Source organism: Aptenodytes forsteri, unplaced genomic scaffold (genome assembly GCF_000699145.1).
Source record: "Aptenodytes forsteri isolate BGI_AS27 unplaced genomic scaffold, ASM69914v1 Scaffold15, whole genome shotgun sequence".
NCBI lineage: Eukaryota > Metazoa > Chordata > Aves > Sphenisciformes > Spheniscidae > Aptenodytes > Aptenodytes forsteri.
This window is the reverse complement of record NW_008795129.1, coordinates 11,175,492-11,189,356: the sequence shown is the minus strand read 5'-3', so window position 1 is coordinate 11,189,356 and position 13,865 is coordinate 11,175,492. Positions and strand designations below refer to the sequence as shown.

Sequence of the window (13,865 nt, the reverse complement as noted above, 5' to 3'; positions counted from 1 at the left end):
ACGCCCCCCCCCAGCCCTCACCTGCAGGGTGATGTTGGCCCGGGGCCAGTCCTGCAGGTCGGTGAACTGCAGGTACGTGTCCCGGTCCACGAAGTTGACGCTCAGCAGCTTCTCGCACTTGGGGCCACCAAAGCCAGGCAGGCACTGGCAGAGGGCGCGGGCACCCAGCTCCACACACGGGGCCCCATTCTGGCACTCGGCTCGCTCACAGAGGCCGGGCTGGCCGGTGGCACGGGGTGGCATCTCGCAGAGCTGGCCACTGCAGGGCCGAGGGTGTTGCTGGGCACGGGGCTGGGAACGCGCCCTAGCCCCTGCCCACTGCCCCATGGGGCTCTGACAGCACACCCCTGGTTTGGGGTCCTTGAGGAGGCTTTCCAGCCAGCGGCATCAGAAGGATGCCTGAATGCTGAGCCCCATCCTGGGGTCCCTGCCCAGGGATGCTGGCTCCCTTCAGCCTCCATCCCTGGGGACCCACACCCCCCACCCCACTCCTTCTTGCACTGGGATGGATGGACGGACGGATGGACGTGGTAGCCAGGACCGGTCACTCCTGCACAGTGATACGTAACCATCCCCGTTATCTCCCGGTGCCCCCCCATCTCCCCGGCGGTACCTGTAGCCCTCAGTGCAGAGGCAGGAGTAGCCGTTCACCTCGTCCAGGCAGCGGGCGTTGTTCTGGCACCGGTGGTCCTGGCAGTCGTCGAAGTCCTCACTGCAGTTGCTCCCCACGTAGCCGGGCACACACTCGCACCTGGGGCAGGTGGGGGGCTTATGGCCGCCCCTTCCTTCCCCCCTGTGCTGGTGGGCGCCTGCTCCTCCTGGCATCCCCCTCCCTGTGCTCCCTCACCAGCCTGCGAGCTGCAGCCCCCCAAAAGCAAATCTCCCCTGCCAGGCAGCCGGGAGAAAGTGGTTTGGGGAGGGGGGGCTCACCTGGGCCCCTGGCTGGTGGAGACGCAGGTGGAGCCATGCTGGCACGGGCTGAGCTCAGCTGAGCAGAAATCCGGAGGCTGCTCACAGAAGTCCCCTGCAGGGCAGAAGAGGGGCTGCCAGGGGGTGCTCAGCAGCTCCAGTACCGGAGGGGCAGCCCCAGACCCCGCGGGGCAGGGGGACCCCACAGGGGGCTCAGCTCAAGTCAGGGAGCTGCCGAGCCCGCAGCTCGCACCGCCATGGGTGCAGGACTCTGCTCTGCCAGAGGCAGCTCTCACCCCAGCCAGGTAGCAAGGGCATCCCAGGGTATGGGGGCTCAGCTGGGTGTACCCAAACTCGAGGAGCCCAGAGGCCATGGTGATAGGCACTGGGACAGCAGGCAGAGGAGCTATTAGCCCTGATTGGTGGGAAGGGAGAAGCACTGGGCACATCCCCCTGCCAGGCCCGCGAGGTCTGGGGATGGCCAGCCCTCATGCCGGGTACCTGTGTAATGGGCAGGGCACAGGCAGGTGTAGTTGGTGGCACCGGGCACGCAGGAGCTCCCATTCTCACAGCTGTGCTCCTTGCAGGGGTCACTCGCGGCACGGCAGCTCGGGCCCTCGAAGCCCACCGGGCACAGGCACCTGCCGTGGGGCATGGGGCAGTGTCAGGGCGTGGGAAACGGAGCGTTTCAGGGTGGTTCCCGCAAAAACACCAGCACAGGATCTTGGCCGTGGAGCATGCATGCATGCCGAGAGGCTCTGCGGAGCAGGGTTCGGTGCCCCCCTGCTGAACACTGGGCACAGAGGAGGGTGGCAGTGCGCAGCCCCATGCGGAGCGCACGGCGAGGATGCTGAGTTGCCACGACAACGGGCTGAGAGGCCACAGCGCGGGGGGGCCGGGTGGCTGCGCAGCCCACCTCCTCGCTCCTGGCCTGCTGTCTATTTTCAGCCGCTAATTGCACCCTGGTTCCCAGAAAGGCCTGAAGCATTCAGGGTAGCAAGGGTCGCGCGGGGGCACAGCAGCTTCACAGGGAGCAGCAGCGACCGCAGGGCTGCATCCTGCCCCATCCCACAGTCAGCCCTGCTGCAGCAGCCGGATCCCAGCCCCAAATCCCGCTGCCCTTTGCCTTCCCATACCTCCCGTGGGGGCGGGACCCCCTCTCCCCCCACACGCCCTCAGCCCAGGAGCCTGCAGGGCTGGGGGGCATGGGGAAGCAGAGCCAGCACTCAGCCCTGCTGGCACTGTGCTGGCAGGAGGCACAGGCAGGGCTGCAGAGAGCAGGCAGCATGGGCTGGAGCTGCCGGGTGAATGCAATACCCCAGCTATATGCCCAAGGGAGCACGCAGGAGGGGAAGGAAGCATCAGACTTTATCTCTGTGGGATGCCGGGGCTCCACGCTGCTGCCCAAACACCCATCTTTTGTGGGTCCTCATCCAGCACTCACCTGAACCCAGCTCCTTCCCCCTTCTGAGGCTGGCAGGTCCCCCCATTGGCGCAGGGGTTGGAGGAGCAGCCGCTGAGTGCCACCTCGCAGTCCCTGCCCTGGGAAAGGAGGGAGAAGTGGGAGTGAGGAGGGTGCCACGGCACTGTGCCCAGCTCTCCCTGCCCCATCCCACTCGGCAGGGCGCTGCGGTGTGCAGAGAAGGGGGACAGTCCTGCAGGCAGTGAGCCCCGGGGGCACGGCAGAGCCCCCGCGCTGCCCCCTTCCCCTCTGCAGGGACACATCACGCTGTGCTGGGGACCCCTGGGACCAGCATACCTTGTAGCCGCTGGGGCAGGTGCAGCGGTAGAAGCCGAGGGGGTCGTTGTGGCAGGTGCCCTGGTTCTGGCAGGGGCTGGAGAGGCAGGGGTTGCACTTGGCCTGGACGCTGAGGGCGGGCGGGCCTGCAGGATGGGAGGCACGGAGATGACTGTCGGTATGGGGAGTGATGGGGAGGTGTCCGTTTGTGGGCACCCACATGGGGGGCAGAGCCCCAGCCATGGCTGAGAGCAGAGCCTGCCCCGCCGAGGGGCTGTGCACCAGGCGATGGGGCAGCCACATGCTTGTTCGGTCACCAGGGACGTGCCACCAGTCAGGTAAGGGGACAGAAGCATCCCGGTCCCCCTCCTCCACAAGGCAGCTCAACAGATGAAATGCTGGTGTCTCCCAGACTCACAGAGCATCGCTCTGCCGGGCGTGGGGCAGGAGGCAGCCCATCTCCCTGTGCCACCTGCAGCCCTGCCTGAGGAGGGCATGGATGGACAGACGGACGGCGCGGGCGCCTCTCACCTTGGCACTCAAACTTCTTGGCGGGGGTGGTGAGCAGCAGCTTGCCTTCCATGTCAGGGGGCCCAGCGCAGCGGGCGATGCCTGGCTCCTTGTACCCTGTCTTGACCCAGCTGGAGAGCCAGCGCAGGTTGCAGCTGCAGTACAGGGGGTTGGCCCCAATGGCTCTGCAGGGGGAGGAAGGGCAAAACTGCACCCACTGCCCTCGGCAGGGAACTGGGCTCAGAGACCTTAGAACGGGACAGGACTTGCTCACTTGGCTGGTCTCCTCCATTTCCAGACCAACCAGAGATACTGCCCGCTGTGGGAGGACTGGGGAGCACACTCAGCCCCACACTGCTGCCCAGTTAGATGACCCTCCTGCCAGAGCCCATGCAGTGCCCCGTGGCTCTGTGCTGGGGCTCTCCTCTGGCTGCCCACACAGAAATCCTCGGGGATCCCTCTCCAGCACTCAGGAAAAGCTGCCTGGGCCCAGCGCAAACCAGGCAAAGCACCTTGAGGCTGTGCAGAAACAACAGGACCATTGCACAGGAGCTGCGGGGCCAGCTTGGCCTCTGCCACACAAGCCTGCAGGACAGGGACACGGGAGCAGGCTGCTGGGGACAAGCAGCGGGTCACGGCCAGAGCTCGTGGGGACAGCATTGGGGGAGAGCAAGGAATTGCTCCGAGAGAGGAGGAGGAGGGAGGGTTGCTCTGCTCCACAGCAGAGCAGGGCAGGGAGCAGCAGGTGACGTGGGAGGCTGAGGGGTTGGATGCCTCTTTGCATCCTCCTTCACTGCAAAGGTCAGCAGTGATGGAGGGCCGGTGTGACCGACACCTGTGACGAAGGAAGGAGACAGCAGCGCAGAAGGCAGGCGGTAGGGACAGCAGATCTGCTGGGGCTGACAAACCTGGTCCTACAGCACCAACAGCGCCGGCTGGTGACACAGCTCAGCCCTGCGGGAGCTGGCAGCGCCGGCTGGCAGCGGCAAAGGCAGCACCACGCTTTGGCAAGGGAAATCGGTGAAGAGCCAGGGAAGACCAAACCGAGCAGTGCTGCTCCCAAAAAACACAGGGAGGCCAGGACTGGAAATCAAGATGCTCTCTGCAGGCTGGAGGAACAGCCTGAGACCCCCAGGATGCCAGGAGCAGGACCGGCCACCAGCAGGCGGGTGGGAACTGCTTAGCAGGGACAGGGAAGGGACCGAAACGTCACCATGAGCAAAGCTGAACCCCCGCCCCGGGCAGTGTGTACAGGGCTGTGCTCCTGGGGTACAGGCTCCCTCAAAAAGGGGCTGAAACACCACCACCAGCAGGAGAATGCTTGATGGCAGATTTGGGGGGCTGCTGCAGGGAAGCGTCCTGGCAGGAGGCTAACGACACGCTGCCATGTGTCAGAGCAGCCCCCGCCAACCCACATGAGCAAAGCTGAACCCCCGCCCCGGGCAGTGTGTACAGGGCTGTGCTCCTGGGGTACAGGCTCCCTCAAACAGGAAAAGGGGCACCACCACCAGCAGGAGAATGCTTGATGGCAGATTTGGGGGGCTGCTGCAGGGAAGCGTCCTGGCAGGAGGCTAACGACACGCTGCCATGTGTCAGAGCAGCCCCCGCCAACCCACAGCCGTGCCAGCACCTTGCACAGACTGACCTGTGTGTTAGGGGACCCTGGAGACCTGGCAGGGTCGGGGGGGGACCCCCACACCACCTCCAGCAAGAACCATAGGACCATCCCAGCTGCACTGGGAGGCTCAGCTGCACGCACAGAGCTGAGGGCTGAGCACGGGGAGAGCAGGCACAACACAGCACAGCACTGCCCCACAAACGCTGTCCCAAGTATCGGCCCAGAGAAGCTGGGCTCAGCCCCATGGTTTTTAAAGGTCTCCTGAGCCTGCATCCAGCCCTGCGCCCTGCAGAGCGAGAGATACTCACAGGTGGGACAGGGCGGTGACATCTGCGAAGATGCCCTCGGGGAGGCTGGAGATGTCATTGCCATGGAGAGACCTGCAGAGAACAGAGGGTCCTGTGATCCCCATGGCTCCAGGGTGGGCAGCAAGGACTGTGACCATCTGGGCTGCCCCCACCCCATGGGTCCAGGCGTGGGTGGCAGAGCCAGACCCCACCACACTGTCACTGTTGCAAATGCACCATCTGCTCCGAGAGGCTGATGCATCTCCCCTTGCTCCTCCTGCAGCCTGTACCCTGCCCGCCTGCCTACACCCTCCTCCAAGCAGGCACAGGGGACATGGGGACACAGCCAGCAGCAGAGAAGGGGCCGAGCGGGGCTGTGAGCAGGTACTTACAGCAACCGGAGGGAGCGGAGGCCCTCAAAGGCCAGCGGAGGGATGCACTGCAGGGAGTTGTAGCTGAGGATCCTGCAGAAGGGAAGGAAGAGGTAACACAGCGCCGTGGGCATTGCTGCACGCTCCCTCCAGCCACCCCACATGTCAGCTCCAGCTCAAACTACAGCTTCACCCACATGGAGTGGGGAGACCCTGGTGTCCCCAGCAACCCCTGTCTTCGGGGTCCCCTAGGAACACCACCGCAGGGACCGCACTTACAGGGTGGTGAGCTGGCTCATGTTGGTGAAGGAGGAGTTGCTCAGGGAGCTGATCTTGTTGTTGCTCAGATCGCTGGAAAACAGAAACCCCAGGGGTTGGAGCCAGCTGGGCCCCATCCCCCCTTGCTGCTCCCCCACCTGCTCAGCTGCAATGGGGTGCGAACAGCAGCATGGCACGGCCTCCAAGGGAGCAGCAGGGCTGTCAACACAGGGTGCCGGCAGCAATGCCACTGTCACCCCTCTGCCCCATGCCCAGCCCCAGCAGAGGCTGTGAGCACACAGGGGCTGAGCGTTGCTGCCAGCCAGCTGTGTCCCGGTGCAGAGGGGGGACACAGGGGGCTGTCGGGGGTCCCCGCACACCGCCAGGCCCCTCCTTGGGACCATGCACCACAGGGACAGCCCCTGTCCTTGCCCACAGGTCCCAGTAGTGGGACTGGCTGCCTGGGTTCCTGCTCCTGGCTACTTACACAAGCTGCAGGTACTTGAAAGTGGAGAGCTGCCCTGGGACCTGAGTGAACTGGTTTCCATCCAGGTAGCTGCAAGGGAGAATGAAAGCACCTCGGAGTGGTGAAGAAGCAGGAGGTCCCTCTCTCCACCCTCCCGTTTCTCCTGCGCAGACACCCCTATGGACTTTGGGCTGAGGAGCACCTCCAGCATCACCTCCCTCTCGGCACCCAGGGCCCACAAGGCTCTCCGGGGACCCCTGGGCTGGCAGGGGAGCCGGCGTGCAAGCACATTAGTATGCCTGGGAGTTCTGCGTGCGTGTCCCTGGGAGCAGTCTCCCAGCAGCTTGCATGTATGAGCACAACCAGCCATGTGCTGCGTTTACACATCCGATGTGAGCGTGGGCGGCCGTAACTGTTCCCAAGGCATGTGTGAGAGAGAGCGGAGGATGTGGAAAGAGAAGGGGTGTGCGAGACAGCGCAGGGGTGTGAGGGGGTGGTATACATATGCATGTGCACAACTAGTGCCTACACCCCCTGCACACAGGACTTGCATCCCAGACGGGTGCAGAGCCCAGGTGCAACGAGCGTCACGATCCCTCCACATCCAGACCTGGCATGGCTGCCTGGGTATCTCCCTGACACCCGTGCTGTTGGGTAGCTGACCCCAGGCAAATCGCATCCCTGTGTGCTCGGAGCCAGCGTTGCCAAGAGCATCCCCGCAGCCGCAGGGAGAGGTGATGGCAGAGAGGGGCCAGGGAGCTGGCAGAGGCAGGGTGGCCGCATCCCTGTCACTGATGGCAGGCTGCTGGGGACCGCAGAGCCCTGGGCTTCACAGCTGCATGGGGACCGCAGCTGCAGGGGGCGGCTGTCCCACGCTGCACCCTCCCAAGGGCCAAAGAGCAGGGACCCAGATGCTGTGACAACAACCCTTGCTGATCACCTTTGGTAGCCCTTAGTCAGCAGAGAGGCTTTCGCTGAGCCCCTCACTGGGTTCAGGGCTGGACAGGGTTCCTTGGCTGGGTGGGGGTCCTGCTCCCACTACCGGGCCAGGATGGGGGTGTAGGAGGGAGCATCTCTGCCCCCACACCTGCAACCCCACAGCAGAGACCCCCCACCAGAGCCACGAAGTCACTGGAGGTCGGGGGGAGAGCCTGGGCACTCGCCCGCCACTCACAGCTCTGTGACGTTCTTGGGGATCCCCTTGGGCAGGGCCTTGAGGTGCTTGTTGCTGCAGCGGACGACGGTGTCAAGGCAGGTGCACTCCTGCGGGCACTGGGGCCGGGGGATGCAGCTGGTCTCCTCCTGACCTGCACCAGGCACAGAGAGCCACAAAGTCACTGGGGCCCAGCCTTCGGGCACCGCGTGAGGCTGGACTAGGTGCCTTGTGCCTGCCTAGGACTGCTCCCCTCCCACGCTGACCATCTCCCCTCGCCCCCAAAGCAGGGTGCTGCAGGCAGCCTGCTTGCAGGGAATAGCCCCAGCCTGGCGGAGAGTCAGCAGTGCATGAATTGCTCCTGTGCCCAGAAACCACCTGCCCCACCAGGATGGATGCAACCAGCCAGCTCAAGGCTGCTCTGATTTTCACCATTTTCAAGCAAAAATGCAGTCCCAGGAACGGCAGAGAGGAGGGCACAGAGGAAGGGGCTCAGCTCTGCAAATCCTCCTGAAATAACCTTCACCCATCTCCCAGACACAGGCTAGAGGGAGAGGTGCCTGTGCCGAGCAGCCAGAGGAGCCGGCATTGCTCCCCCTTCCCTGCCGTGGCGCTGGGCTCCTGCGGTAGAGGCATCCCCGGGACGACCGTATGTTATCTCGCACCACTAGGAAAGGCGCAGGATGCAACCCTTCAGTCTTTGACGTGGTGGAGGAGGGAAAGCAGAAGAAACGATGATTTGTTTGTAAATATTTTCCAGAGGGCTCAAAAAGCTGTTCTAAATTAAAAAAATAAATAAATAAAGGCTTTTCTCTCAACACGCGCGCGCTCCCCACCGGCTCCATCTGCCTGGCTCCGGCGTGTGTGTGGGGCTGGGAGGGGAAGGAAGAAGGAGCAGGATGAATCCTGCTGGGCTTTGCCTACACATCTGCTCCTGCCAGCACCCAGGGCACAGCGGTTGCCAGCACGGACCTGCCTACGTATAAGGGCCACGCGGTGCAGTGGGTACAAGCTCCTCTCCCGACTTCAGAGCAGCCCGTGGGTATTTGAGTGCAGCCCTAAGGGCTGGGTACCAGGAAGGGAAACTCATGCGTCATTAGGGGAGGGTGTTAATGGGCTGAGGGACCCTCCGAGCTACCAGCTTGCCATGGGGCACTGCCGGACATCCCAGGAGCAGGGACAGTGCTGGGACAGGGGGCACGGTGTCAGCCCGGGAGGAGCAGCCCAGTCCCCCCTCATCCCCGGTGCCGCGGGGCCCGTGAGTTACCTTCCTCACACCTGAAGTCGGGGAAAGCCACGTCCTGGAGTGGGATCTGCCGGAGGAAGTCGGGGTTTTGGCACCGCGGGTTCCCCGTCACGATCTTCCTCTTGCGCAGCCAGTCCCCCAGCCAGGCCAGCTGGCAGTTGCAGTTGAAGGGGTTGGCGAGCAGGTTCCTGCACACAGGAGGGAGCGCAAGGGCATCACCTGAGCAGCTGCCAGGCAAGGGGATCCCCTGCAGCCCCCCCGATGCGATGGGGACAGCCTGGGAGCATCCCCCCCGGGCCCCGAGACGTACAGCGTGGAGAGGGACTGCAGCGTGTCGAAGGCGCCCGGCGCGATGGTGCTGATCTGGTTGTCGTACAGGGAGAGCAGGCGGACGTTGCGCAGCCCTGTGAAGCTGTCGTTGTGGATGCAGCTGATGCGGTTGTTCCTCAGCATCCTGCGGAGGGAAGGGGACGAGGGCACCTAACGATCTGGGTGGGCGCCATGGGGGAAACCCGCCTAGGCAGTGCCCGGGCTGTGCCCACCTCGCTGCCAGGCAGCAGGATGAGCCTGAGCCAGTCCCTGAGCAGGGACCAGCCCTTCCCCACCTCTGGATAGGGCCAGAGGATGGGTAAGGTGCTCCCAAGCTGGCCTCACAGTGATGCAGACAGTACCAGCCCGGCAGCGCAGGCAGGGCAGGGGAGGAAGGAGCAGGGACGTCCCTGGCCCCATGCCCATGGCGGAGGGGGGACTCACAGGGTCCTCAGCCCATCCAGGCCCCTGAACATGCCGCTCCGCACCGACTCTAGCTGGTTGACAGTGAGGTGCAGCTCGCTGACAGAGGATGCCCCCTCGAACACACCGTCCTCGATCTCCGACACCTTGTTATTGCTCAGGTTGCTGCGGAGAGGGGAAAGCAGGCTGGAACAGGGGGCTCTGCCCCGACCTCATCCTGAACACTCCCTCCCCCAGGTCCCACTGAGCACCCCGTGATGCCCAGTCCCTCAGGGGACTCTTGGGTCGGGAAGTGCCCCCCCATTTCACGCCCCAGGCTGCCCTGGCATCAGGACCCCCATGTGCCTTCCCAGCCCCTGGGCACTCCCAACGGGGCTGTGCCTGCCCGATTCTCACATTTTCTTCAGATGTGGGAGTTTCTTGAAGATGCCGGTGGCCTCCAGGACGGAGATTTCATTGTTGTTCAGGCGCCTGGGGTGGGTGGCAGGGAAAAGAGCTCAGGAGGTGGCTGCGAAGGGCCTGGCACAGACCAAACCCTGAGCCAAACCCCAGCGCCAGCGATGCTCTGGCTGCAGGAGGGAAAGCAGAGTGGGAGGGAGGAGGCTCTTACAGCTCAGCTGTGGACTGCGGGATGCGCTCCGGAATCTTGGTGAGCTTCAGGTTGGAGCACTCGACCACGCTGGATTCACAGCGGCACTTCGGGGGGCAGATCACATCGCTGTTGCACTCGCTGTTCAGCTGGTAATCCTCCGTCCCTGCGCGCCGGCGAGGGCAGCGTGGGCTCCCACAGGCAGAGGCATGGGGGCTGCACCTGCCCTCCCCTCCTCTGATCCTCCCACACCCCCAGCCAGGCTCTGTCTCTTCCCCAGCTCCCCTCATCCCAACCGTTGCACACGTATTACTCCTCTCCATGCCCAAAGCAGCTTATCTGCAGGGGTATTTGTCCTGGGTACATGGAGCGCTGCGCTGCCCACCACCTCCTCCCCTCCTGCAACCAGAGCTGGACCCCACGGATCGCTCTGTGCCCATCCAGATAACGGCACAGTGGGAGATGCTGACACATCCTGGTACCCAGCACTTTGTTACCGCAGCACCTGGGAACTCAGCAACCAGAAATGATGGGAAATGCAGCATGGTCCTGCCAGGCCAGACTGCGGGGCTCTGGCACAACCACCCCCGCAGGCAGCATGGCCGAAATGGCACTATGCACACACCCATGCACACACACATGTGGCTCCTTCTCTTACCTGGGATGAAATACTGCTCTTTGGCTGTGGAGAAAAAAAGCACAACCAGCACCCCTGAGCACACAGACATCAGGCTGGGGCAGGGCTGAGGACAGCCGTGCCACAGGACGCCCATGACGGGGACGGGGACGGCTCTCACCCGAGCAGCGAAACTTCTTGCTCTTGATCTGGCCGATGCGCTTGTTGGCCAGGCGCCGGGGGCTGGCACAGCGGGCACCGCTGGTCTCGATGGGGTTGGCGCGGAGGAAGTCTGCCAGCCACTTCAGGTTGCAGTCGCAGACAAAGGGGTTCTGGGCCAGGTGCCTGCGCCGGGGACAGTGGGTGACACACCGCCGGGGGCAGCGGGTGACTGCCAGCTCCAGTCCCAGCTAGCCGCCAAGATGCTTCCCCCCAGGCGCCCGCCTGCCCGGGCATTGGAGCTGGCGCGGGCACTCACAGGGTCTGGATGGCCCGCAGGGAGGTGAAGGTGCCCTTGGCCAGGCTCTGGATCTTGTTGTCGTAGAGCGAGAGCAGAGAGAGGTTCTGCAGGTCCTGGAAGGCATCTGCCCGCACGCAGTTGATCTTGTTGGCGTTGAGGAGCCTGGCAGGGAGGGAGGGAGGTGAAACTGGGGACCCCCTTCACTGCACCACAGGCGTTGGGGACCTCAGCCCTGATTCCTGGTGTCCCTGCAGAGCATCCCACCCAGCCACCAGCGCCTTACAGCAGCTGCAGGGCGAAAAGTCCCCCGAAGACGCCCTTGGGGAGGTCTGTGATCTTGTTGCCGTACAGCACCCTGGGAGAGGAAGGCTAGTGTGAGAGGGATGTGGGGGGGGCAGTGTGGGGCACGGTTCAGCGGGCACAGCATCTGCCCCACCTCACCCCACACACCCCGGTGTGGGCACTTACAGGGAGTTCAGTGAGCGCAGTCCCTGGAAGGCATCGGGGGCGATCTCCGAGATCTGGTTGTTGCTCAGGTCTCTGAAACCCAGAGGGAGAAGGTGGCCTGGGCCCCTCTTCTCTCTCCCCATGCCCCCATCCTCCTGCGGGGTCCAGGGGACCACTCCCAGCACCCTATATACAGAGCTAGGAGTATCCAAGACCTCATCCCAGTGCTGCCATGTGGGGCACCCATGTCACGGCAAGTGCCCCATGCCTGTCAGAGTGGGGGCCTGCGGGCTCACAGCAGTGGACAGTGGGGTGAAGAGTGCTGGGGTTCAGAGTGAGCTTGTAGGGGCTGCACACTTACATCCTCCGCAGCTTCTTGTAGGGGGAGAAGGCACCTGGGGGGATGGACTTGATGCCATTGAGCTCCAGGCGTCTGCAAAGAGAAGGGGGAACAGATGAGGGTTGTAGGGCTGGCCGAGCCCCAGCACCCCATTGACAGGGCTGGGGGGCTGCAAGACCCCCAGGCTTGTAGTAAGTTACCCCACCGGTGTGGCACCATTCACCCCAGGGACAACTTGCAGCCTGCGGTTGGGGCTTTCTCCATCAGGGAGGGGAGCCATGGGTGGGGAGACCATGCTGGCTGGAGTGGGGGGAGCACCTCCTCCCCCCCCAGCACCCTGGGTCTGGGGGTGCCTGCTGCCTCCCATGTGCTTTATGCGCCGTCCCAGCGGGGGCTTTGCACCATAATTGGATTCCCCTAAGGAGATTAATTCTCTATTTACATTTTTAATGCAGCTAAATCCAGGGCTAAATCTGGGCAGCACGGGAGAAGGGCAAGGAAGGCCTGCCGCCCTGGGGGGTGGCTGAGCCGTGGTGCTTGCCCCGGTGTCCCCACTGCCTCGAGCCACCCAGAGCCTGGCGGTGACGGTGTGGGGCCATACTCACATCTCCGTCATGGTCTCGGGCAGGTTGGCGGGGATGGCTGTCAGTCCCTTGCCCCGACAGTCCACGATGCCATTGCTGCAAGTGCACATGGCCGGGCAGGAGCCAGAGGACAAGCTGCAGAGCTGGGCACGTGCCAGGTCCGTTTGTCCTGCCGGGGAAACGGCCAGCATGGGAGTCGCAAAGAGCTGGGCCAGGCGGGTGGATGGCAGCACCCCGAGGAAGGGACCCTGGTGACAGCTCGGCGGGCTGGGACAGCTCGTGGCACCCTTGAGTGGGTGCACAAGGTCCTGGTGCACCCCAACCCCATGCAAAAGGCATGCAGCTCCAAGGGCACAGATCGATGCACCCTTTGTCACACTGATAGGGTGGTGCTGTCCCCATGTTGTCCCAACACCAGGGACGGTGCTGACCTGAGCTGAGCCCACAGCGTGCATCCAGGCTCTGAGCTGGGGCACGTGGCAGGGAGTGGAGGTGGGCTGCATCGATGGGACAGACTTTGTCCCTCCCACCTTTGTCCCTGCCCTGACACCCACCGCCTCCCCTGTCCCCCTCACCGGAGCAGCTGAACTCGTTCTTCTGGATCTCGGCCACATTGAGGCCGCGGAGCTGGGCTGGAGCGGCACACTGGGTGAAGAGCCCGATGGTGGGGCGCTGGCGCAGCCACTGCGAGAGCCAGGCCAGGTGGCAGTCGCAGAAGAGGTGGTTGGAGTGCAGGCGGCTGTGGGCAGACGGGGCAGTCAGTGGCCATGGGACGGCTTCTGCCCATCACGCCCCTGTCCCCCGGCTGCCCCCATATGGCTCATCCCAAAGGTCAGGGGCACACAGAGGGGAACACGGAGGAGCCTGAGAGCATCTGCACCGGTTGCCAAGGCCACCTTGCTCGGCAGTGCTTGGGGATGCGCTGCAGGGGTGTCCCCTCCATCCCTTCCCCACGGTGCTGTCCCAGCACTGCTGAGCTGCTGGCATCAGCAGCAGAGCTGGGGACATCCCACTCTAGCCTGGCGGGTCCCTCCCGCCCCCACAGCCCCGGCACTCACAATGTCCGCAGCTTGGGCATGTGGTTGAAGCTGGACACAGGGATGGAAGTGATATTGTTGTTATTCAGGGTCCTGCGGGAAGGTAGAGGGGGGCAGGTCAGGGCAGCCAGGCCATAAGTGGGAACATGAGATGGTCCAGGTGGCACCAAACCCCTGGAAGCAACAGCACCCACCCACCCCCCAGCACAGGGTGGATGGACGGAGAGGCAAGGGATGGGGACAGCCCAAACCCCCGGCAGGGCCTGCTGCCTTTTCCAGGCTTCTCCCCTCCACAGCCAGCTGCAGGCAGGTGGACACCCTGGGGCAGGATCAGGCCCTGGAGCACAGCTCCGCAGCAGTGGTACCAGACCCCTGCTCAGCCCCTCCTCGGGGCCAGGGAGAGATGGCACGCTGAGGATGTCCCTGCAGCACCTCAGTGAGAGGGAAGCACCCGGGGACACCCTCACCCCACATGGGGCTTGTGGGCTGGAGGCTCCAGCCAGC

At 64.0% G+C, this 13,865-nt stretch overlaps 1 protein-coding gene across 1 annotated transcript in view; it reads right to left on the bottom strand.

The window, feature by feature from the left end:
* Positions 1-13,865, bottom strand: part of SLIT1 (slit guidance ligand 1) — a 50,260-nt gene that overhangs the window by 2,002 nt on the left and 34,393 nt on the right. The window contains exons 6-31 of the mRNA XM_019471658.1: positions 13,383-13,454; positions 12,900-13,063; positions 12,346-12,493; positions 11,762-11,833; positions 11,422-11,493; positions 11,237-11,308; positions 10,972-11,115; positions 10,675-10,838; positions 10,536-10,559; positions 9,899-10,043; positions 9,685-9,759; positions 9,310-9,453; positions 8,867-9,010; positions 8,578-8,744; positions 7,332-7,464; positions 6,179-6,247; positions 5,713-5,784; positions 5,455-5,526; positions 5,084-5,155; positions 3,179-3,342; positions 2,669-2,793; positions 2,354-2,451; positions 1,411-1,550; positions 931-1,024; positions 614-751; positions 22-259 (exon numbers count right to left, since the gene is read on the bottom strand). Coding sequence (XP_019327203.1) covers positions 22-259; positions 614-751; positions 931-1,024; positions 1,411-1,550; positions 2,354-2,451; positions 2,669-2,793; positions 3,179-3,342; positions 5,084-5,155; positions 5,455-5,526; positions 5,713-5,784; positions 6,179-6,247; positions 7,332-7,464; positions 8,578-8,744; positions 8,867-9,010; positions 9,310-9,453; positions 9,685-9,759; positions 9,899-10,043; positions 10,536-10,559; positions 10,675-10,838; positions 10,972-11,115; positions 11,237-11,308; positions 11,422-11,493; positions 11,762-11,833; positions 12,346-12,493; positions 12,900-13,063; positions 13,383-13,454 — 3,022 coding nt within the window. The remainder of the gene's footprint in view (positions 1-21; positions 260-613; positions 752-930; positions 1,025-1,410; positions 1,551-2,353; positions 2,452-2,668; positions 2,794-3,178; positions 3,343-5,083; positions 5,156-5,454; positions 5,527-5,712; positions 5,785-6,178; positions 6,248-7,331; positions 7,465-8,577; positions 8,745-8,866; positions 9,011-9,309; positions 9,454-9,684; positions 9,760-9,898; positions 10,044-10,535; positions 10,560-10,674; positions 10,839-10,971; positions 11,116-11,236; positions 11,309-11,421; positions 11,494-11,761; positions 11,834-12,345; positions 12,494-12,899; positions 13,064-13,382; positions 13,455-13,865) is intronic.